This window comes from Protopterus annectens, chromosome 2.part1 (genome assembly GCF_019279795.1).
Source record: "Protopterus annectens isolate FY-2018-M chromosome 2.part1, PAN1.0, whole genome shotgun sequence".
Taxonomy (NCBI): domain Eukaryota; kingdom Metazoa; phylum Chordata; order Ceratodontiformes; family Protopteridae; genus Protopterus; species Protopterus annectens.
Window position 1 is genome coordinate 770,348,349 of NC_056729.1, and position 24,258 is coordinate 770,372,606.

The 24,258-nt window shown below is 40.3% G+C and overlaps 1 protein-coding gene across 1 annotated transcript in view; it reads right to left on the minus strand.

Annotated features, from left to right (window-relative positions):
- Positions 1 to 24,258, minus strand: part of CLOCK (clock circadian regulator) — a 2,173,159-nt gene that overhangs the window by 549,219 nt on the left and 1,599,682 nt on the right. The window contains exon 14 of the mRNA XM_044062477.1: positions 18,871 to 18,977. Within this exon, the coding sequence (XP_043918412.1) occupies positions 18,871 to 18,977 (107 nt within the window). The remainder of the gene's footprint in view (positions 1 to 18,870; positions 18,978 to 24,258) is intronic.

Consider the following 24,258-nt stretch of genomic DNA (forward strand, 5'->3'; position numbering starts at 1 on the left):
GAGTTCCGCTGTGGCGATCCCTAACTGGGAAAAAGCCGAAATAAAACAAACAGTCAAGAAACATACAAAAAACTCCCCAGTGGGGTACTTAGCTTTAGATGTCTTCTTTCTCTGGTGCGGACTGACTGATGCACTGACTAGTACTCTGCTTTGGGCTCCTATGACAGGAAAGAACTGAGTTTATGGCATGGCACTGACTGACTCTCTTTATACCACATCTTGGCATTGGTCAGGGCGTCCGCTGGCTACAGGAGGAGGAGAACATTCTCTGATAACCAGGCTGGCCAAGGGCTTCCACAGCAAGAAATCCCACCAGTTATGACTGCAACAGTGAAACACGAAAAACCTCTATTACTTCTAACTCATATATTTTTCCATTTTATTTCTGCCCTATTTTTAAAGTCCATTTTCATTTTAGCCCACTCACTAGCTATTCCTTCTAATGACATTTTTCTCCTCCATTATAACTCACGAAGCATTTCTGCTACCCATTCCTTTAATTCATTTCTTTTTAACACATACTCTCCAAAGCACCACTGTCTAATTTTTAATTCATTACTTTGTATTTTTATGTTAGTCTTTATTAACGAATGACCTGAAACAGTTACTGGAAGTGTCTGAAAACTTTCAATTAAATATACATGCTCCTCTGTGAAATATAATTTCTATTCAGTCTAGCTAATTTTTCCACCTTGGGGAAAACTATGTAAATTCTGCCCGAGTTCCTGCTAATGAATTCACATTTTCCATACCACTTACTTCCTTATGCTTCTTCAGAAAATGATCCTCTTTTGTTATGGTTTGCCTTTTAGGTCCCCTGATACATCCATGCTACTGAAAATCAGGTGCCACTCTACCTAAAAATGCTCCCTGCTGAAAGCTTATTACTCCTAAAAACTACTATCATGAAACTTAACAAAATTTAAGAGGAATATAAATAAATGCCATCACAATTCTCCTCCCCTGCCAATAACCCCATACTACCACAAATCTATCATTATTGTCTTTTTCCCCTCTTTTATAACTGTTGGAGCTCCTATAGCAATCAGTATTATCACTCCCCTTTTCCTTTGCCCCCAATATTCTGTTAAAACTTCACCCTGAAATCCTTTCTTTAACAAATTCCCATGCTCATTTCTATCCAAATACATCTGCTTTAAAATTGCTACTTATACCCTACAATTCCTAATATAATTCATTACTCTCTGATTTTTGTCTATACCTACCAGGCCACTTCACAGGACTCTGTCTTGCCCCCCCCCTCCATTCTAGCATGGAAGTGGATATCGAAGGTCTATGGCTAACCTCCTCTAAGTGCATTCAGATCCACCAAGGGCGTAATCATGTCAGCACAGTGTACTGACCTTGGGATTATGCACAATGCCCAAATATATTGCATAGTCTCATTTGGGAAACAAGACAAGCCAAATGTAAAGCACATAAATGGTGTGAGTGTGTGTCTTTGGGCTTTTCCCGGTTAGGGGTCGCCACAGTGGTACTCTGGTCCACTAATGATTGGCAGTTGATTTTTACGTGCTGAGTTGCCAGCCCTAACACACAACCTTCAATGAAGGTACGCCCATTCACGCATGTCTCCACGCAGAAGACTCTCTAGAGAGTCGAACCTGACAGTGTCTTACTGTGAGGCGACAGCGCTACCGCAGCACCACCACCGCGGATAAAGCACATAAATGGTACCTTTCTTAAAAATGCAAAGTCATTACAGACACATTCACTGACAACAAGCTATCCCTTGGTCACTACGTATCAATCTCAGGAAATAATTTTATGTCACTCAGCTAATTTCTAAAGGAATATCATCTAAATCTAAGGAAGGGGATTATTTCCGTCTTTTTTCATCAGGAACACCATGGACTACAATGCTCTCTTTCTCTCTCTCTCATATGTCTCTAAACACCTTTGCACAACTTTAAAGGCCTCAACAGTTCCTAACTAAAATCACAGGACTAAGGTCCTTACGGCACCCTGAAAGATTAAAATTCCCATCACTTTACTTTGCCTCATAGAGGCTACCATGTGGTGACTTATGCCACTGCATGACCACCTTCATCACAGGAGGCTGGTAAGACTATGAATACCCAGTCCAGACATTTCAATCTCCATCATAACATAAGCGGAATCTGCTGATGTGATAGACAGATACTGACATATTCCCTACTTATGGAATATACTACAATGTACTACATTAGCCACCTTTAAAACTAGTCGTGATAACTGGGAGGGGGTGGAAGGCAGTATGTCTGCTGTAGCACTGACATGCAGGTAGCAGCTAATGACTGCTGACATTGTTCTGCAATAGATGGTGGGACACTTGTTTCTGTGTGGAAATATGCAGAGGCCCTCCAAGGTAGCAGTATAAAGCAGCATTTTAACTACTGTGGGAATGGGATTAAGTCAGGATAGAGAGAACAGTTTGCATGGCTTAAGCACTAGATTGCTTTCTAACACCCAACTGTAGTTTCTGGAGAGAAGAGTGGGATGACCAGGCCCTATGACAGATCAGGAACAAATGGGCTGTAGGGCTCTCATTTGGCAAAGGTGACAGCCTGGTTTGTGCCCCCACAAAAGGAAACAGTGGGTTGACATGTTGCAGCTACTGGCTTAGGGTAATCATGTGGTGATGGGGTGGGTTGAAATTATATCCATATGGACTGGCGTAACTTGTGCCACAATTTCCAGGCATGTGCATGATCAGAGTGGTTTTATTGCTTGTAAAACCACCTTTGATCCTTCATATTAAGTTCTTCATGGAATTAAGAAAATAAGTCAGTTAGGCATCCCAGCAGTGCAATCACAGCAATACATAGCAAACAGATAAGGGTGCTGTAATTTATCAAAGCACCTTTAACAGTGAATTTAATAAATTGCAATGTCCTTATCTAGTTATAGTAGTGGAAAAGCTGGAATTTCCAGTACAACTCCTGACAACTTTATGGCAATATGTACCTAACACTTCAGAAAATACAGGTGTGTGATAAACTTTCCACAGCAGTAGATGCTCACAGAGGGACCACTGCTGAATTACATTTCATCAAAGATAGGAATTCAGTCTCAGCAGATGACAGTCCATCTAGTATTCTGGATGTCCTCAGTGCAGGCTGGTCTCCTAGCAAAAATGAAGACATCCATAAGATGACACGAAAAAGGGAGGGCGCTCACTGCTCTCTTTCACCCTTTTTCTTTGCTATAGTTTTCCTTAACAAATGTGCCTGTTACTACGGACCTATGGAAACAAAGCCAAACAAGCCCCATAGTTAGCAATGGTTTAATAAAAATAAATAAAATTATCCTCCAAAAACTAGGAGTTGTACGGATATAAGGAAGAAAAAGGGCTAGAACACAGCAATGTATACTGCAGCATTGATTCCTGTATTCAAACATTTGGATCAAGTCAAAATAACTGCTTCATAGACAGCCTGAGATGACAGGTTTCTGAAGAATGCAGCTCTAGCAGAATCAGCCCTTACTCAACCCTGTAGTGGTTTTCCATGGGAGTCATAGTAAAGAAACAGTATAATTTAATTCATATAGTTAGCTAGGGTATAACTATTCCTGGCTCCACAGTCTCCTCTTCAATTTTTCCCTTGGAACTAGACAAACTTTCAACTTAAGCCATTCATTTCTCTGCCCAGCACTTGCTTAAAAACTCATAGCAAGCACTTATAAACCCTAGCACTAGACCCTCCTGTACTGTACAGAAGGACAAGGCTCTCTATTCTACCTTACCAGCCATCCAGTAAAACAGTTCACTGTACCTATCCAGGCATGTCCAAAGGGCAGTTTCAAGTGTACTCTCCAGTCCAACTGGTGAATCTGGGCATTTTGAGGCAATGTTACAACTGCCTCATGTACACAGACAACCCACTCCTCCTACCACCAAGCACCAATACATGCCAGAGATGCAGTATACAGCCAAATTGGAGGCTAAGCTCTCTTAACCCAAGACTGGATCAGACAGTCAAGAGGAGAAGGGAAATACTTGCATCACACCACCAGTCTCACACAGATCCATTAAAACAGCACCGGCAAAAAACACACATATACATGAAAACATACTCGGAGGCTCTAAATAAAAATCTGCAAAAGCAACAGAGACTTCCAAAGCAAACATCCAAGCAACTTCCACCCTCCAACACAAACCATGAAACACATACTTCACAAAACCAGTGTGCCATGCAATCACAGCCCTTAAGGCAAAATAACATACCCAACGTACTAGTAATAGGTGACTCTACAGTCAGGCACACTGATGTCCCACTCACTAGGCTGAATAAGGAGAAAGTTACTGTTAGCTGCCTGTTGGGTTCCAGGATCTGCCTCATAACACAAGCACTCAGGTCACTCCAGAACAAGTACAAATATGACTCTGTCATTGTCCATGTTGGTGTGAATGACCTGAGCCGTACTTCCCTGGACTACATGAAAAGAGACATGGAAGAGCTCTCTGATCATGTAGCCCAGGCCGGTATGACTCTGACCCTGAGTAGCATCCTGCCCTTACCAAGAATGATACCACGGTAGAAAGAAAAAAATTCTTGATTTCAACAACTGGCTAAGTTGCTGGTGTCATTCAAAGAGGATCCAGTGTCTGTCCGCCTGGGATGACATGCTCGACAAGCCACGCTGCTTCGCTAGAGATGGCTTGCACCTGTCACCCTTAGGCTTTCGAATACTGGTCAAGGCTCTTGCCACCCCCATAGTGCCTTTTTTAGGCAAGGCTCAAAAGACAAACCCACTGCCATAAATAGCAAAAGTAACAAAAAACTGTGGGTAATGCTACTCAATGCCATAAGTCTAAACCTCAAAATGCACGCACTCAATGCACTCCTCAGTATGGAGAAAATTGATATATGTGCAGTAACAGAAACCTGGTTTAAGGCTCCAGAGATCACCCTAGCACTACCAGGCTACAACTCATACCATACATTTCGGCCACAAAACCTGAACCGAAAAACAAAAGGTGGGGGCGTATCCATATTCATCAAGGATACCCACACCTCCAGGTTAGTGGCACAGCACGATGCTTCAGAGATCATCCACGTGCAACTAACAATGGGCAAAACTGCAATTCAAATTGTAGCTTGCTACAGATCACCCACCATGTCCCAGGACCCCCATTCTGCTTTTCTGGAAACACTGGGAAACATAAAGGCCCTACCAAACACCCTAATATTGGATGATTTCAATTGCCCAAACATTAACTGGGAGAACTACTCAAGTACTAACTACCTTGCCCAACATTTCCTAGAATTTATAAACTCAAACTCAATGGTTCAACTGGTCAACTTATTCCCACCAGAGGTGACAACATATTGGACCTGGTCATCACCAACATGGGCGACTGGTGTTCCACACCGGAGGTAAACCCCTTGCTGGCTAGATCTGACCATAAACAAATCACTTTGGATATCCACATTCCACCCCCACCCCCAGACAAGGAAACCACCGTGAAAAACATTTCAAAAGCAAATTTCACGTTATTTAAGACCAAGGTGGAAAGTTTCAAAGTCCCCATGCTAAAGGATAACGCTGTCCAAGCTGCAAAATCCTTTACTAATTCAGTCTTCGGGCACCTACAAGAATGCATGGATCGTGCTATCTTAAGCAAAACCAAGACTCACTCCTCCAAGAAAAGGAAACTAGTCTGGTGGACTCCTGCCATAAACAAACTATACAACAGAAGGAGGAAACTAGTACAGAAAATAGTAAAATCCCAAGAAGGGAAGACATCACTGATCAGTATCAGCAAGAAACTATCATCCCTCATAAAATCATCCAAGGCGAGCTTCGAAAGAAAAATTGACAAGGACTCCAAAGATAACCACAAGGCATTCTTTAGCTATGTCAAGAATCTAAGTGGCAATGCTCAGATCTGCTTGGAGTTAGTACAGAATGGCACAAAATACATTGAACCAACCAATATTGCCAACATCCTGGCAGACAGGTTCAGTGCAAACTTCACCCCCCACCCCCAAAAGGGCCCATAACCATACGAGAAGAATGCAGATTCCCTGAAATCAGACACACAGGTTAAAACAGTCCTCTCCAAAGCCCAAAACACAGCATCAATGTAACTGGATGGTGTCCCAGGCTGCATCCTACACGAGCTCAAAGATGAACTAACCCCTCACTTAAACACACTGTTCAAACTCAGCCTCTCCACAGGCTACGTACCCATAGAGTGGCACACAGCAACGGTTATTCCGCTCCACAAAGGTGGAGCCACAACAGACCCTGGGAACTATCGGCCTATAAGCTTGACTAGCTTGGTCTGCAAGGCTATTGAGCACATCATCATGGAGCTCATTAACAGACACATTTGGAACCTCCAAACACTGGACCCTACCCAGTTCGGCTTTGCTAAGGTCAGATCATGCCTCCTAAACCTGGTGGACTTCTTTGAGATAGTTACCAAGGCTATAGATGAGGGAAAGGTGGTACACACAGCCTACCTAGACCTCACAAAGGCCTTCAACACCATTCCCCATTCTGGTATTATAGACAAGCTCACCAGCCTGAACATAAACCCTTACGTCACAAGATAGGTTGCCAACTGGCTCACGGACAGAACCCACATGGTGAGAGTTGCGGGAGCTAGGTCCGACTATAAACCGGTTACAAGTGGCGTTCCCCAGGGCTCAGTCATAGGATCCCTCCTGTTCGGCATATACTTCTCAGAGGTACAGGCAAGCACATGAGGACTATGCTTGACCAAGTTCGCAGACAACTGCAAACTAGGGGCTATAACTGACTCTCTGGCTGACACAGACATCCTCCAACAGGGTCTCACTGAGATGGATACCTGGTGTCAAAATCATGGTCTCAAGCTAAATGCCAAAAAGTGTACAGTCATCCCCTTTGGAAAAAACAAAGTACCCACAAACTACCACATAGGTGGTAGTCTCCTAAATACAGAAGACGTAATAAGGGACCTGGGGACCCAAGTAGATAGCAATCTCACCTTTGATAATCACATTGACAAAGTGGTTAGAAAATCCTTCTATGTGGCCCACCGAATCACAAAAGGGTTCACATCCAGATCAAAAGAGCTCATTGTGCCCCTCTATTCATCACTCATCAGACCCATCATAGAGTACAACTCCCCATTTGGGATGTACCTTACAAGACACCTGCAACAGCTGGAAAGACCACAGAAGTACCTCATCAAGAGGATCACTGGCCTCAAACAGATGCCCTATGCAGCTCGACTGAAGAAACTTCAGCTGTACTCTGTTGCATGCCACCTACTCAGAGGTGATCTCTGCCTGACATACAAGGCCATGTCCAACCCAGAATTGATGGACATCTTCCACCTAAAGAAATCCTCATCCCCTCAAGCCACATGCTCTAGGGATCTAAACCTCACCACAACAATAAATAGGACGTGCTGGAGGGATAGATTCCTGTCCCAGAGACTTCCCATGCTTTGGAACAAGATTCCAATTTACATTAGGCAGAGCTCCTCACTAACTTTTCGAAAGAAACCTTGACAAATGGATGGGAAACAGAATGTTTACCCCGAGGATCACTTCAGTGACTGCTGGACAGAGGCACAGGGAACTAATCAAAGGAGGTGGCGAAAGCCAACACATTCTGGCTAGGCTTATAAATGCCTTCGGCCAGATAGCCTAGTACCTACCTATGAACCTATGATACAATTTACTTGCTACTTAATTTGACAGCTTTTACTTTAACACTGATCTGCCTTGCTTCTGTTTAAATGAAAACAGGTGCTCTGCCTTCCTAAAGTCTACTTCAAGTCAAATTATGTTCAAGCTGTCTCTGCATATCTAACCAGTACTGAGCACTCGTCTTTGTTCTGTAGCAACAGTTGCCTGAGAAACTGCTTTAGGTGTAAAAGGGGATTAATCCTTAAACATACCCTGCCCTGATGAAAAAGAGTGCAAAGTGGCAGTTCAGAGATTGTATGTGCAGATGAGATAACCACAAGGAAGAGTTTCCAAAGACAGAAAGTTTGAGAAGGAAGGGTTAGCATTTCAATCACAGCTTTAAAGTCCATGAAAGGCTTGATTCTCAGGAAATCGTAGGTTAAGCATTTCCCTGAGAAAGAATTTGCATCTGACCACCGTGATGGCAAGATGAGGATCCACAGACAGGCAGGCTGAAAGAGCACAGAAATTAATTTTTGCAAAAGCATATGTTAAGTCTGTATTAAACAGTGAGGTTAAGTAGTTAAGGACCTGCTACACACTGAAAGCTTTCCTGGTGTGATCTAGAAAGACACACATGAGCAACATCTTCCATTTCTATAGGTGGAATGTTCTTTTTATGGGCTTGTGTGCCTTCCTCAGAATACCTACTATGTTTGAGTTATATGGCACAGTGCAGGATCTATGGTTGCTGATAATGGCGGATCTATCAAGGTGTTCCCTTTTTGTATCAATGGGGAGAAAACAAAACAATTAAACTATAGGTTCATAGGTTAGTACTAAGCTAACTGCCCTTACGAGCCATTTTAAGCCTAGCCAATTATCCCTTGTGAGACTCAAACCTTGCACCTTGTGTTTGTAAGGCAAACACATTAACCATTAGGCCACCCTCCCAACCTTTTACTCTTTCTTCATCTGAACAAAAAGGTAGAACTAATGTTGGCTTGGAGAGAAGGGGGCTAAAAAAGCAGATTATTCTTGTTTAACCTTTTTTTTTCCCTTGTTTTCACCAGGAAGACTTTAGGAAGAAGTGGAACAAAAAGGAAGACAAACATCAGCCCTTCCTCCCAATCCAAGGAGGAAGCATGTACTGACCTGGTTTGTCTGCAGGAGTACCTTGTGGAAAATGTCTTCCTCTTAATAATTAAGGGGCAACACAATAAACACCTACCAGTAAGAATGCCCCCAAACCATGTGACATCAGAAAACCTGTGGAACCAACTTCCATCTGTGCATAATGGTGAAAGATGGGTGCAGACTACCTGCAGTACATGGGTCCAAGTGATCATCGCCAACTGTGCAAGTCAGTAAGAGTGTGTATCCATTTCTAGTTTATGTTCCAATTAAAGGTGCGAACACCTACAAATATTCTGGGCCTGTCTCTCATCCACACATTACCAAAGACCTGACCTTGGTTTTGTCCCTCTGGTTCTACCTTCCTTGAACAATAAGGGGACCTGTATGCACCCCTACAAGCCTCATCTGTTGCATCCATTGTCAGGTATTGGATCTCCTGTGGTAAAACAAAGGGCATTCCTGGGTTCCAAAGGACATGATCTTTCCACTCGAATTCTTCTTGAACTGCAGGGATGATGAGCAGCACCTAGTCTAGAGTGTGCTGGTATTGTTGCTATAGGTTCTGTGGGTAAAAATGGATTTTCATTGTACTAACTATGCTGAGAGCCATACAAATTGGAGCAGATGTACCCCAGATCGCAAAGAGCTTATCTTTGGCTCTTATGCTTGTTTTTTCTGCAATGGTCAGAATAACAGCACTGAGGATGATGGTCTTGTCTAGAGAAAGAACTTGTTCTTTATTGTGCTCAAAACTGCTCCTAGAAATCTTTTCCTGTTGTATAAAGACAGCCTTAGTGTCTTAAAAATAACTGAAATGGCAAGCTAATTACTCAAACAATGACTGTGTTTAGTGTCTTTGACAGTTCTTCACTGGAAAGAATTTGAACCAAGCAAATCACTAAGGTATGGGTATGTATGTACATTTTATTTGCCCAAGCAAAATGCATGGTGAATACCTTGATGCAGTGTGTAGCCAAGGGGCAAAGAAGTGAAATGAAGTGTTGGAATCCTGCCAGGAATCTTAGGAATTTTTAGGGATGAGGAAACAGGATTCCTTCAAGAACAGAATAAGCATAAAAACTTCTGGCAACGACAGGTGGAGCACAGAATGTTGAGTGGTCATCTCAAACTTTTTTGAAGCTAAAACTCACCTAGCTTTGAATGATGTGAGCAGGGCCTCTAAGGTCTGCCCTTTCATGAAGCCAAAAAAATGTTGTATATAGATGTTTTACCTCCTATGCTTCTTGTGGGACCCTCTGTATGATAGCTGGTAGCAGAAGTTTTTCTAGCACTAGACCTATAAATACCATCTGATCTTGAGGAACCAGGACACTTCCAAGAATGGTGGAAAGCTATTGAACTCTGTTTTTTATACTGACACAATTCATTCACAATTCAGGAGTTGGTTGTAAGGGTAAATCAATGGTATTGGAAAACAGTCACAATTCCTCCAAACAGATGGAGGGATGGGGGGCTTGAAGTAGATGGGAATGTGTTAATTAGTACTATTGATACTGCCACAAGAGGGTGGAGGTTCACTGTCGCTTTCTCTGCTGACAGCAAAATTACTCAAAAAGTAGCATTGCTACCTTGCAGCAAGAGATTCTTCAGCTCCATTCTTGGATGGAGACCTTTTATATGCATGCATGGTCTCCCTGTGTTTGCTTGATTTTTTTCTTGGCAATCCTATTCCCTCTTACATTCTAAAGACAACTGTTAGGTGAAACTGGCCTGTTTGGTGTGTGCATGTGTATGTGCGTGTGAGATAAAAGGAAAGGTTTAGCATTCTACTTCTGTTTCCTATATGCATAGTAAACTCTGTGGATGGTAAAAGCTGTTCATAGGGTCACTATAGGAATCAGATACAACTCAAAGCAATGGATGAATAAGTAGAATAGCTGCTTCACCATTTTTACAGTTTTGCCCTTTTCTTCCAGCTTTTTTTTAAATACTTGGATGGAAAGTCAAAGAAAACATACCTGTCCACAGGGTCACTGATGTCTGAGCCTCCAACAACTTATGGAGGTGGCAATATTCTTAAACAGATGTGCTTCCTACTTACACATCAAGGGTATCATAAATCGATTAATAGCATGTTTTCCCAGTTTTAATGATTTTCCAATTAGCAATGGCAGGATGCCATGAGGACATCTGTAATGTTTTCTGAAGTTTCCTCCATATTCTTTAAAATATCTTCACAACATGGCAGCATGTGTTTGACAATTGATGGCCCTAATGCCAGAGATTGCAGACGTATGACCTTTTTTTTCCCTCCAACTTATCTACCACCCTATTTTCTTTGTTATTAAGGAGGGTGTTATTAGAAGAAGCTGGCTTGGAAATAACAGCAGGATTTAGCAACATTTTTTTGCAAAGATGCATTACCTTGTCCTGGATTATGTAATATGTCTCAGATTTCAATGAGCTGAAGGCTGCAAGTCTGACTCCAGAGATGCATTTTTAAAAGCACCCTTAAATGCTTGAAAAAATAGTAGGTAGCTTATGATTTAGGCTTATCTACAATTAAAGCCATCCTCTATGGAAGTCAAAAAATCTCTTCTGATCCCCACTCTAAGAAAGCTCTTCTCCTCCTCAGCTGAAGTGCTTCCTCAGTAAACCAAGAGTTTCACCAAAAGTAACATCTTCAAAGGACGGCCCAATGAAAGCTATACTTTTTCATCTGTGTTGTAACTGAAAGGAGAATATATTTGCGTGGTTATGGGAGCATGCTAAGCCCCAGTCCTCATCCTCATTGAAATCAGTGTCAGATGAAAGGCCTAGAGAAGTGGCCCTTTTTCCTGTTAGCTAGGGTTAAGGTACCCAAAATGCTAAGGTCCACAGTAGGTGCAAAGAGGTTATTAGCCCACTGCCAAGCTGTTACATTTGTTTGCGAATTGCTTGAAAATTAAGTACACCAAGACTGGACTGCCTCTAAAGTGGATGTCTGTTTTGCAAAAAATCAGGCTGCATGTTTGGTAGCATAACTGCTTACTTAAACTCAAATTATTATTGGCAAGGTGAAGAAACAGATACTTGGGACCATGTTTTTTAGGAATGCATTGGGTTGGCAGATTTTAAAACTTCCCTATAGAGTATCTTGACAGAAATGCTGGGGGCAACAAATCATAGTAAATAAGGAAATTATTCTTTTTTCTTTTGAAGTGTAAAATAGGATCTGAACTGCAAGACATAGTAAGGTCTTACACTAAGTTTATTGTTATGGGCTTAAAAAAATAATAGAAAATGGAAATCAAAATGTATACCAACTGTAATGGAAGATGTGAATATAGTAAAGGATATAAAGTAAATGGAGGTGGGAACTACTGAAAAGGGAAGGAGCAAATTTCATAGAAATAAATGGAATCTCTATGAACAATACATACAGAATAATCAGAGCTGGCTCAACCAGTGCCCTGTGCTAGTAAAACAAACTAGCTCCCCACCCCCTCAGCTCTTCACGTGAAGAACAAAACATCCATTCCTTCAACTGGCACACCAACTAGGTGGACAGATGCTTTACAGGCCCCCCCTTTCCTGCCCCAATCATTCTGGTCTCATTTCAGTGCCCCACCCCTTTTCCTACAAACTTCAATTAAATAAATAAATAAATGAATAATTTCTTCTTTTAAACTCTAGCAAAATGCTTGCTGCAGATGTAGGAAAAGTACAGTTGTGTACACTTATCATAAATGTAGATGTTCGAGTGTATTCACTGTTGCAGTCATTACATTTGGCTAATCTGCTTGCAGGTTTCCCTCAGTCGGCCTGATTAACAAAGTCTTGCATCCTGCGTCATTTGCTGTCCCTTCTTCCATGACGTCAGGTCATCAGGGGTATAAAACATGCAGCTGACGCCAATTACATCAGTTTTTCTTGCCCCAGATGTCAGGTGCCCCCCTAATGGGGAGCAAATAAACATAAAACACAAAGGTATACCTCCAACAAAAAGCAAATACACCAAAAAGACTTTTAAGCATAGTGAAGGAAAGTAGAAGTATAGCCAGAAGAAGTTAGGGGGCTGGAGGGAGGGTAACCAGGACTGCAACAGTGACTACACTCGAACATCTGCATTTATGGTAAGTGTACATAACTGTACTATGTTCTTCGTGTTTCACTGTTGTAGCCATTACATTTGGGTAGATTCCCAAAGCTATGGTTGGGAGGAGCAGTTTATATAGCATTAGGGCCAGCTATATGGCCCTGCAGTCAGCAGTGGCAAAGCCAGCTCTGGATTTAGAGAAAATTGGCAAATGATAATGCTTGGTGAAAGTATGTACAGAACTCCAGGTTGCAGCTTCTAGGATGTCCCTGGTAGGAACACCTCTGAGAAAGGCTGCAGAAGTAGATGCAGCCCTGGTGGAGTGAGATCTGATCCCCTGGGGGATAGGTTTTCCATGGTGCTTATAGCAGAAATTAATGCAATGGCTTATCCATTTAGAAATGGTTTGTTTTGAAATAGCCTTCACCTCTGCCCCTGCAGCAAATGCTGCCAGCAGTTGTTAAGATTTTCTTCGAGGTTTAGTCCTGTCCAAATAGAATCTAAGTTGTCTGTGCACATCCAAGGAATGCAGAATCCATTCCCCTTTGTTCTGTGGATTGGGAAAGAAGGATGGCAAATGAATGGACTGATCAAGAGCCACATTGGATACTACCTTGGGCATGAAGGATGGATTGGTCCTGAGTGACACCCTGTCCGCATGAAAGATGTCCACTACCATAAGAGCCTGTAATTCAGATATCCTTCTAGCTGAAGTGATTGCTAAAAGAAAATCTGTTTTCCAAGAAAGAAATTTTAAGTCTGCAGTAGCAGCTGGCTCGAAAGGCGGTAAAGTGAGATTCTCCAATACAAAGTTAAGGTCCCACGCAGGGGTTGGAGCTCTCCTGGGTGGTCTCAAATTTTTGGCCCCTCTGAGGTACTGCTTGAAGAGAGGATGACAGAAGAGGGGAGGTTCTGTGTTATAATGAGCAGAAATGGCTGAGGCGAGGATTTTAATGGAGGAAAAAGACAGGCCCTTGTGAAGCACCTCAGTTAAGTATTGCAAAATCTGAGGTAAATTGGGAGCTGCTGTGCTCATCCCTTCAGATTGGTTCCAGACACAGAATCTTTTCCATATTTTAGCATAAGATTTTCTAGTACTAGGCCTCCTTGCCTCTAAGATGACATCCATCAAAGGTTTGCTGAGGGATGGCAAGGGTGAGTTTAAGTAATTAGCCAAGCTGCAAGGTTCAATGTTGGAAGCTGAGGGTGCAGAATCTGGTTCTCCTGCTGAGACAGCAGGGAAAGGGTCTGAAGCAGGTGCCATGGAGATAACTGCGACACACTACACAGTAGGAGGTACCAGTGTTTGGCACTGCCAGTCTGGAGCAATCAAAATCATCCTTGGTTTGTCCTATTTTGACTTTTAGTAGGACTTTGGAGAGCAGAGGCAGCGGGGGGAAGGCGTAGACTGAAAGTTTTTTTCCAGCTGAAGGACAGAGCATCCACTTTTCAGGCTTGTTTGTGGGGAGTCCTTCTGCAAAACTTGTTCAATTGATAGTTCTGGGAGGAGGCAAATAGGTCAATGTCTGGGCTCCCCCATTCGCTTGTCAACATGTTGAAAATCCTTGGTTCCAGTTTCCACTCGTGTGGGTCCATGAAGTTTCTGCTTAGTTCGTCTGCCACTACATTTAATTTTCTTGGCAGGAATTGAGGTTGTAGATGCACTTGGTAGCTCAAGGCTGTGTTCCACAATGCCATGGCTAGTCTGCAGAGGGGGTAGGAATGTGTACCCCCCTGCTTGTTTATGTACCATGGTGTTGTCCGTCGTTACCATTAGTTGTCCTGGAAGAATGTAGTCCTTGAAGGCTGTCAGAGCATTCTGTACAGCTAACATTTCTTTTTGATTGATATGTAAGTGCATTTGACTTGGGTTCCATTTGCCCTGAATGCACTTCCCTGCCAGGTGAGCCCCCCATGCATAATCTGATGCATCTGTTGTTAGAGTTTGGGCGAGAGGGGGTAGTGTGAATGGTAGTCCCTTGTTTTGGTGGCAGGCCTCTGCCCACCAGAGGAACTCTAGATGTAGGCAAGATATGACAGGAATCATTGTTTCTAGGCTGTGAGAATGTTGACTCCATAGGCTTTTTAAATACCACTGTAGTTTCCTCATATGCAGTCTTGCATACGGAATTAGAAGAATGCAGGAGGCCATGAACCCCCAAGGCTTGCAGTATCTGTCTTGCAGACAGCAGGGTATTTGTGGCCACTTGTTTGAAACAGGTTATCAAACGAATTTGCTTTTCTGGCGTGAGGTAAGCCATCTGGGAAGTTGTATTTAAGCTTGCTCCCAGGAATGTAATTTGTTGGCATGGTACCAGTTGTGATTTCTTTTCGTTTATGGTGTACCCCAGACAAGTTAGAACTCTTTTTACAAACGCCAGATGATTCAAAAGTATGCCCTGGCTTTCTACCTGAATTAGACAATCGTCCAGGTATCGGTATATTTGAATACTTCTTTGCCTGCAAAATGCACTAACTGGAGCCAGGCACTTTGTGAATACCCTGGGCACAGTAGACAAGCCAAAGGGCAGTGCAAAGAACTGATAATGCATGTAGCCTGCTTTGAAGTGTAGGTATCTTCTCCAAGATTCCCTGATTGGAACGTGCAGGTATGCTTCTTTAAAATCTAGTGTTGCCACCCAGGCACCTTTGCCTGGCATAGGAAGTAACTGAAGAGTCAGCATCTTGAATTTTGGAATCTCCAGAAAGGTGTTTAGAGTAGACAGGTCCAGGATTGGATGCCATGATTTGTCTTTTCTGGGTGCCAGGAAAAGTCTGGAGTAGAAACCTTGTCCCTTTTCTTCTTCTGGTACCAGTTGAATAGCCCCCATGCTTAAGAGGGAAATTACTTGTTTTTGAGCCTCTGCCCACTGATTTGGGGGCAGGTCCGGCCACCCATTTGGTGTTGGCAACGTGTGGAAATGAAATCTGTATCCCTGGGACACTATATTTAAAACCCATTTGTCCTGGGTTATGAGTTCCCAGTTCTTTGCATGACGAGGAATCTTTCCCCCCAAAGGAGCGGTCAGAAGATAAGTGCTTGGAAATGTTAAAAGGAAGTCACTGAGACTGTTTGCCATAGGGGGGTGTCTTGTTATTCCCAGATTTGGAAGTGGAGGCCCCCCACTGCTTAGTTCTGAGAGTCCCCTGGGACTGAAACCTGGGGGTATTGCTGTGTCTGGGTTTGGCTTGAGAAGACCTGGAAGGGGCTGGAAAGGACCAATTCTTAGTAGGCCAGTGCCTACTAAATCCAGAAGGCTGCACTTGTAAAAAATATTTAACAATTTGCATAGATTTAGCTTTATCTTCCATCTTTTTAAGAACTTCTTCAGCCTTGTTGCCAAACAGGCGGTCCTGATTTAAAGAAGCATCCAACAATTTAGCTTTAACATGATCAGGCAAAGATTGCTCCTTAAGTCAAGCATGCCTTCTAAGCACAGACCCAGTAACAGCAGCCCTGCAAGAGGCCTCCAAAGAATCAAAACCACATTGCAAAGTATGTTTTCTAACTTGTTCAGCAGAGTGCATTAAGTCCTGTAAATCTTTATTTTCCACACAGTCAAGAATCATTTTCTGTTTAAGCAGTCCAATGACATGTTGCTGATATTTTAACATATGAAATTGGCAGTTTAAAGCTCTGATTGCCAAGGTTGCTGAAGTATAAACATTTTTACCCCATCTATCCAGCGGCCTGGAGTCTCTATCTGAAGGGGTAGGATTTTTAGCAGTAGAAGCTGTAATGCCCTTGGGCCCCTGAGAAATAGTCTCTGGATCTGCAATAGGATTTTTGAAAAGGAATTTGTGGGACTCAGGAACCCTGTAGTATCTGTCAGGTTTACTAGGAGCAGGAGGCAGGGAATCAGGGGCCAAACTGGATTCCGAGAAAACATCATCAACCATGTCTAGTACAGGAGGAATAGCCAAAGGCCTATGCTGAGGTAGAAGGAGGAAATCCCTAAGCCTCTTTTTTTGAATCAAAAAATTTGTGGCTTTCCCAGTGAAAATGCTCCCTTAAAGTATGTAAGGTTCCCCAAAAGAAAAATCCTCAGGAGGGGAAGCAGAGGGAATAGAATCCTCTGCATCAGAATCCTCATAAGTAGGTAAGAACAAATCCAGGTCATCAGAAGAGTCAGAAGAAACAGAATCCTGATCAGAAGATTCATAATCAAGCTCAGCCCTAGGCCTCTTAGAAGGGGAGGGGTTGACTACCCCTGATTAGAGTTTTTAGATCTTCAGCCATTTTTATCATTTTTTTTAGGCATAGGGGCCTGAGCATGTGGCCAGGGTGTCGTTTTTTTAGACATGGATCAAGATTTAGGCCTTAGTAATGAAGGAGGCGTCGATTTAAAATGCAAGTCCGTAGGCCTGAATACACCCTCAGAAGCCGGTGCCTGCACAGCGGCTCTGGACCCATCCAAGGTAGAGACATCCGCGGGTTCCATAGTTGAAGTATCTCGTGGCATACCGGACTCCGAATGGCTCTCAGTAGAGGCCTGCGAATCAGAAGTAGCGGGTATCAGGGGCTGCGAAAGCACCTCACTGAGTACCGGTGAACTGGAGACTGGCTTAGGAGAAGCGTCGTCGGCTGTTTTGGACCTCGGCGGCCTGTCTCTGTCTTTATCTTTGCATTTTTTCAGAATCCCGGAAGTCGGATGGCTAACCAACGACATTTCTGGATAATTAAACCAAGAACCGAAATATTTAGAGGCAAAAATATACCGACGACGGACAGTGCGCTGATTAAATAAAGCACAAAACCGATAGCAAGGTACGTCGTGGTCAGGGCCTAGGCAAGGAATACAGTATGAATGAAAATCTGTATGAGGTATTTGCTTTCCACAAGTAATGCAATTATTAACTTTTACTGACATCGGTAAAGAGCAAGAAAAAGTTTCCCCAACAGGGTACATAGCTTTAAGTTGAAGACTTCAGTTCTGAAACTTGAAAACGAAAATTTCAGGAGTCGGATGACCGGCACTTGCGAACTGCTTCTGCTTCAGGCACCACACGGCTAGAAAGACTGATGTGTCGGCTGCATGTTTTATACCCCCGACGACCTGACGTCATGGAAGAAGGGACAGCAACCGATGCAGGATCCAAGACTTTGTTAATCAGGCCGACTGAGGGCAACCTGCAAGCAGATTACCCAAATGTAATGACTGCAACAGTGAAACACGAAGAACATCGATTGCTACAGTTTATACCCTGCCTGCACAAAGCGCTACAGCTCCAGGTTTGATCACAAGTACAATACTGGCTTTTTAAAGACAGTATTGCACTAAACAGCAATCGGAGCCTGATTGCCTATTCATCATTCAGAACACTTTGCACCCAGGACAGTTGCTCCTCTCACCCCATCCTAGTTACCCTGCTGAGAATAATGTTCAGGAGGAGAAATGAAGTTAAAGAGAAGGCAGGAATTGAGGAATTTGTTGGAGTGAATGAATATTGTTAAAAACAAAATGCATGTATTCTGTATGAAACAGATATTATGGCTTGTTTTATTTTCCATTAATGCTTGTAAACGTGCATTGCTGTTTAAAATGTGATGATTTAATAAAGGTGTTCAAAACGATAACTACTGTTTGATCTGATGTGGTAGGCTCTTGCAAAAAAGAGAAGGATGGTCAGGTAGGGGATGGCCTGGGAACTAGCTTCAAGGTATGATGCAACAACAATTTATGGTAAGTCCTGGCAAAAAACAAATAGCACTACACATATGTCAGTCTTGAGGGGTGGGGGCTTCAAAGGTTGGAACCATAAAAGAAGTAGGAGACTGAGACGGGGATTACAACAGGGCACTTCTACAGAGTTGGAACATCCAGGCCTAATGAACCCTGCCTGATTTTCTAGCTTCCTTTTATATTTCTTTGTGGTATTTAGGTAAATGCTCTATAGATCCATCAACATAAGTCATCCCAGGTGAGGATGATGAAAGTGAGGCCCAACACAAATAGGCATCCTGTTATTCAAATTATAAATGAAATAAATGCATACATGACATGCTTATCATCGCACGGTGAAACATGATTAACATGCGGAAAGTTCTACCTATATACTTACAATGTTCATGACACTTTGCAAGGGTTTCAAGGTCATCCACATGGTAGTAATCATAACCTGATGTACCAAGTACCTCAAATGGTAAATACCCTATTATTGGGGGTGCCCTAAAATAGAAAGAAGAGGAGACATAAGAAATATATTTCATGATTTGAAGCCACAGTATTATAAATAAGACAAACAAAAGCAATGATTGCTTTGAATAAAACTACATCTGCAATACATTTTGATTACAGAAAATGCAACAAGATAAATGTACCACAGCAAAAGGACTTTCCAAATGAAACATAAAGGCTTCAGTGAATGACAGCAACCATAATGAAATATCTTTTTTCTCAAAAAACTTTTTATTGATTTATAAACAATACATTAGGAGTTGAATAAATATAAACAACTTTGTTTAAACAAATTGCAACTCTTATAAGCATTAGGAAAAGAGATAGAAATAATAATAACATCACACAATATATACAATATATACAATAGGTAACCGGAAAATAAATGATAACTTGAAATAAAAAAAAATCTATGTATTGATATATTTCAATTATGGGTATAAAAATTATACCAAACACCAAGACCAGAAAAAGATTTAAAGGCATTAATTATTAATAATATTTAAAACCTTCTCTAATACTAAGTTTTTTAAAGCCATTTTTTTAGGACTCTTAACCATGTTTTTTTGAGCATCAATATATAAGTAAGCCATTTTTTGGAAAGTATCCCAGTTTAGTTTGGTACGATCAAGCCAGTTTTGAGTTATATAAAGTTTTATTAAAGAGCAAATAAAAATAATAACATGAGTATCCAATTTTGAGAGATAAATTATCGGAATATGAAGTATAGCAATCTCCCAGGACAGCGTAGATTTATGATAGCCCATTCTCTGTAGTCTTACTTTCAAAGAGGTCCATAATCTATGAGAAAAATGACAATACCATAGAATATGTAAGAGGTCAGCTTGGGGATAGGAACAACATGTGCATGATGGGGATTTATTAGGATTAAATTTATTTAATTTATATGGTGTATAGTAAGCATCATTGTTAATCATTAATTGTGTGTACAGTAATTTCTGAAATGGAGTAAATTCCCTAGTATATCTGATTGCCAAAAGTTTTTGATTCTCAGTTATTTGCGTATTTACGTATTCAGAATGGGCTCAAGTTCCTTCTAAAATCTTGGCTAGAATAATTAAAAATAATTTTGATAAGCCAAAAATTTCATCTTTATTGCACAAGAATAAACTATACAACACAGATGAAGAGATTATTCATCTCTTTACACTACTTTATACAGAATTATACTCAAAACCATCTAATTCGTTCGATGATAATCATATAAAAAGCTTTCTAAGTTCTTTAAATTTCCCCAAGTTAAATGATAATCAACAAAGATTGCTTTCTGCTCCTCTAACTTATCAAGAGATTTCGGAATCAATTGATAGTCTTAAATCTGGTAAATCTCCTGGTCCAGATGGGTTCAAATCCTTTAAGTCGGTAATCGTTCCCTTTCTTTTTAAAGTATACAATTACATAAAAATCAAGGATATTTCGGATATTCATTGGAATACATCTAAAACTATATTAATTTTGAAAACTAATAAAGAAAAAACAGACTCATTTAATTATAGACCTATTTCTTTAATAAATTTAGACATAAAGATTTTAGCATCTATTTTGGCCAACAGATTGAAACAGGTTTTACCTTCAATTATTTCCCAAGACCAATCAGGATTTATGTCCCACAGACATGCTTGGGATAATACACTGACTTTAGAATCTATTATCCATCTTATAAAAAATTATCCTAACCCAATATATGCACTGATTCTTGATGCATCAAATGCTTTTGATAGAGTCTGTTGGAATTTTCTTTTTCAAACTATGTCATGCTTTAATTTTCCTTTATCCTTTATAAACTTTTTAAAAACTTTGTACAAAGATATGTTTACCAGACTTTATATTAATGGTTACACTTCTTCCCCTATAAAGATTACCAGAGGCACGAGGCAAGGTTGTCCACTGTCCCCTTTTCTTTTTAATATATATTTAGAACCATTACTGTTGTTTATTACTCAAAACACTTTTCATAAAGTCCCTAGGATTCTTAATACAAAAATTTATTTTTCTGCCTTTGCTGACGACCTAGTATTATACTTTCAAACTCCAATATCTGACCTTAGTAAAATAACAAATTCTATTGAACGTTTCTCTTCTGCTTCGAACTATCTTATAAATCCTTCAAAAACTCATATCTTTCCTTTAAATCATATGGTTCATAAATCGTACTTGTTTTCTGATCAACAAATCCAGATTACTTTTGGTATGAAGTATTTGGGAATCAACATGGAACACAATAATCATTCCTCTTTTCAAAATAACATAAGTAGTTTGAAGTTCAATAGTATCTGATATAACTAGATGGGAGCACTTAAATCTATCACTTTTATCAAAGGCTGCTATAATTAAAATGAACATTCTACCAAAATTTTTGTATCAATTCAATTCTTCTGATCAGATAATTCCTAGGTCTTTTTTCGAGAAAGTAAATAAAGAGTTAGCTAAATTTTTATGGTTTCGCAAATTGGTTAGAATCTCTTATTCTAGATTATCAATTTCTAAGGACAAAGGTGGTTTGGGATTGCAAAACTTCTATCTTTACTATTTAATTGTTTCATCAAACAAGCTTTTAACCATATCTAATTTTAAAAATAGTAAAGGTATTAATTATCCCTTATGGGTTAAGATTTGGTATAATTACATTATATCTAAAAATATAAACCCAGAAGCTATTCCTTTTATTTCTTTAGATATGAGAATTACCAGTAAAATTTCTATCTTTCTTAAACAAAAGATTAAAGCTTTTCAAGCTTTACTAAAATTATGTAATCTAGATAAGTTTTCTCACCTTTTTCAACCACTTCATCTAAATCCTAATATAATGATAGATAGCACTCCTTTTAACCTAACAAATTATCCTCTAATAAAAAATTTGAAAGTCTGGGATATCCTGAAATATAATGACTTGTCCCTAATAGATTGGCGTAAAATTCTGAATGTCAATTGGAATTATTCTACAATACTACGCCAATTAAGAGAAGGAATTAAGGGTAAGTATGAACCCATAGAACCTATAGAACATGAATTAAATAATCTAAATACGATAATTAGAACATTATCTTCATCAGTTAAAATGTTATCAAAATCTTATACACTGATAAAGAATCTAGTGCTGGATCAGAACTGTCTCTTGTCAAATTTCTGGTTAAATCATAATGAAATATCTTACGTTTCAAGTACACGTGCAGAAGCAGAGGTGTACCCCAAAATTCTGGCATAAATGAAAAAAATTTACATTTATGACAATTACCACATTGAAAATACAACCCTAGGCGATGATCAAGTTGTTCAGGATTGGAGAACTAATATGGAGAGTGACCTAACGTTTCACCAACATGTGTCGACTGTTGTAAGAAGCGTTCTATATTGCACAGCTTATAAATAAAGGCATTTTGTCTAGACCTTGGGAATGTCACTGTCCCCCCTTTACTCAGCACTCATTACTCAAATCATTGAATACAATGCTCTCTTTGACATGTATCTATCCATACACATGAACCAACTAGAACACCCACAGAGAAACCTTACTAAAAGTTATAAGGCCTAACTAACATGCCCTACATGGACCGACTCAAAGCCCTGTCACTGTACTCAGTATCCTACAGCTTGCTAAGAGGTGACCTGTGTCTGACATATAAGGCATTGTCTGACCTACTACTGAGAGACTGACTGCACATCAGCAAGTCAAATGGCATCAAAAAAAATACTGAGTCTAGGGACCTAAACCTCTTCTGCATCATCAACAGAATGGTTTGGAGGGACAAGTATATTTCACACAGTATACTGCTGCTCTGAAACAGACTCGTCATCTACATAAAACTACATAAAATAAAGTTCATCCCTGTCCATTTTCAAATGCAACTTAGATCAATGGATGCAAAGTTTTACTCTAGGACTGCCTGCTGTATTACTGATGGACAGAGATAGCTTCTAGATGTTTTACACTATGTATGGGTCCCCTCAAATTATCAAATTATGATCCCAAATATTCTCATTAGAGGTAATATATAATTATTGGCCATGGGATGGGCAAGGCCAATCTATAACCAAATGGGACAGGTTACTTCAAGCACAAAAATGGAAACTGGCTAGGAGTAAAATGGCCCACAAGGGCAGCTAGGCTAGTAGTTGCCTATGAACTTATAAACAAAGTACATTTGTATAAATAAACCTAACACATCACTAGATGTTTGAATGATCACTGCTACAGTAGCATTATCTATATTTACTGTATCCTGCCCACGATACAAGCTTGCCATCTTTCAAAGATTCAAGGGCACTTTCCAATGAGCCCAAATCATTATTTAGCTCCAGATGAGTTGACCAAAAAGGGCGGTTTTGGTGCCAAACCCTTCAGAGCACTCATGCCAACAGATAACAGTACAGCCAATGCCTTGAAAAAGTCGACACTTGGAAAAATTATATATATATTTAAAAAATGTACATATATATATATATATACACACGCACACACACACATACGCACACATATATACATAAATATTTATATATGTGCGTGTGTGTGTGTGTGTGTGTGTGTGTATATATATATATATATATATATATATATATATATCGAACAGAAAAAGATAAGTGGCAGGAGAAAAAGGTAGCTCCGGTTCCAAAAATATCAGAGAAGTACATGAGAACCGCAAGAGTCGTAACACAGTTAATAATTTTAATATTGGTAAGGGCTTTAACAGTGTAATCATCAGACCATTAAAATTCATTCAAATTAAATAGTATTTAAAAGAAACAGTATATTCAAAAACATGAATCAAAGCTCAAGAAAAAGTAACGTGATCAAATTTAACCATGCATCAATACAATGTATCTAGTCAATAAAGTAAAAGAGGTAAATAATGGCCGAGAACCTGTTTCTTCTTCTATAAAAATAATAAAAATGGTGGTAAGCACTTTCATGGATAAAAGCGCTTCTTCAGACCATATTTTTCAAATACAACTAATGTCTTGATATACATCCCATCAACTGGCAACTCTCCAATAAAATCACTGAATATGAATCACATGCTTAAAACTCATTAGTAATTTGAGGTCTCTTGTTTTAAGTCTGGGTCTTAAAGAGACCCTGTCATTTAAACCTCCTTCTTTGTCTGCCTGAAGTTTTAAAATCCAGCTCAAGTTCTGTATTCTGTTTTGTTGACCCATCCTACCATCGTCCTTGACCAATTCTATAACTCGGAATGTGTGTTCTTTTTGAGTATATAGGACATGTTGGGCTAAAGAATTATTTATATTGGCCTGT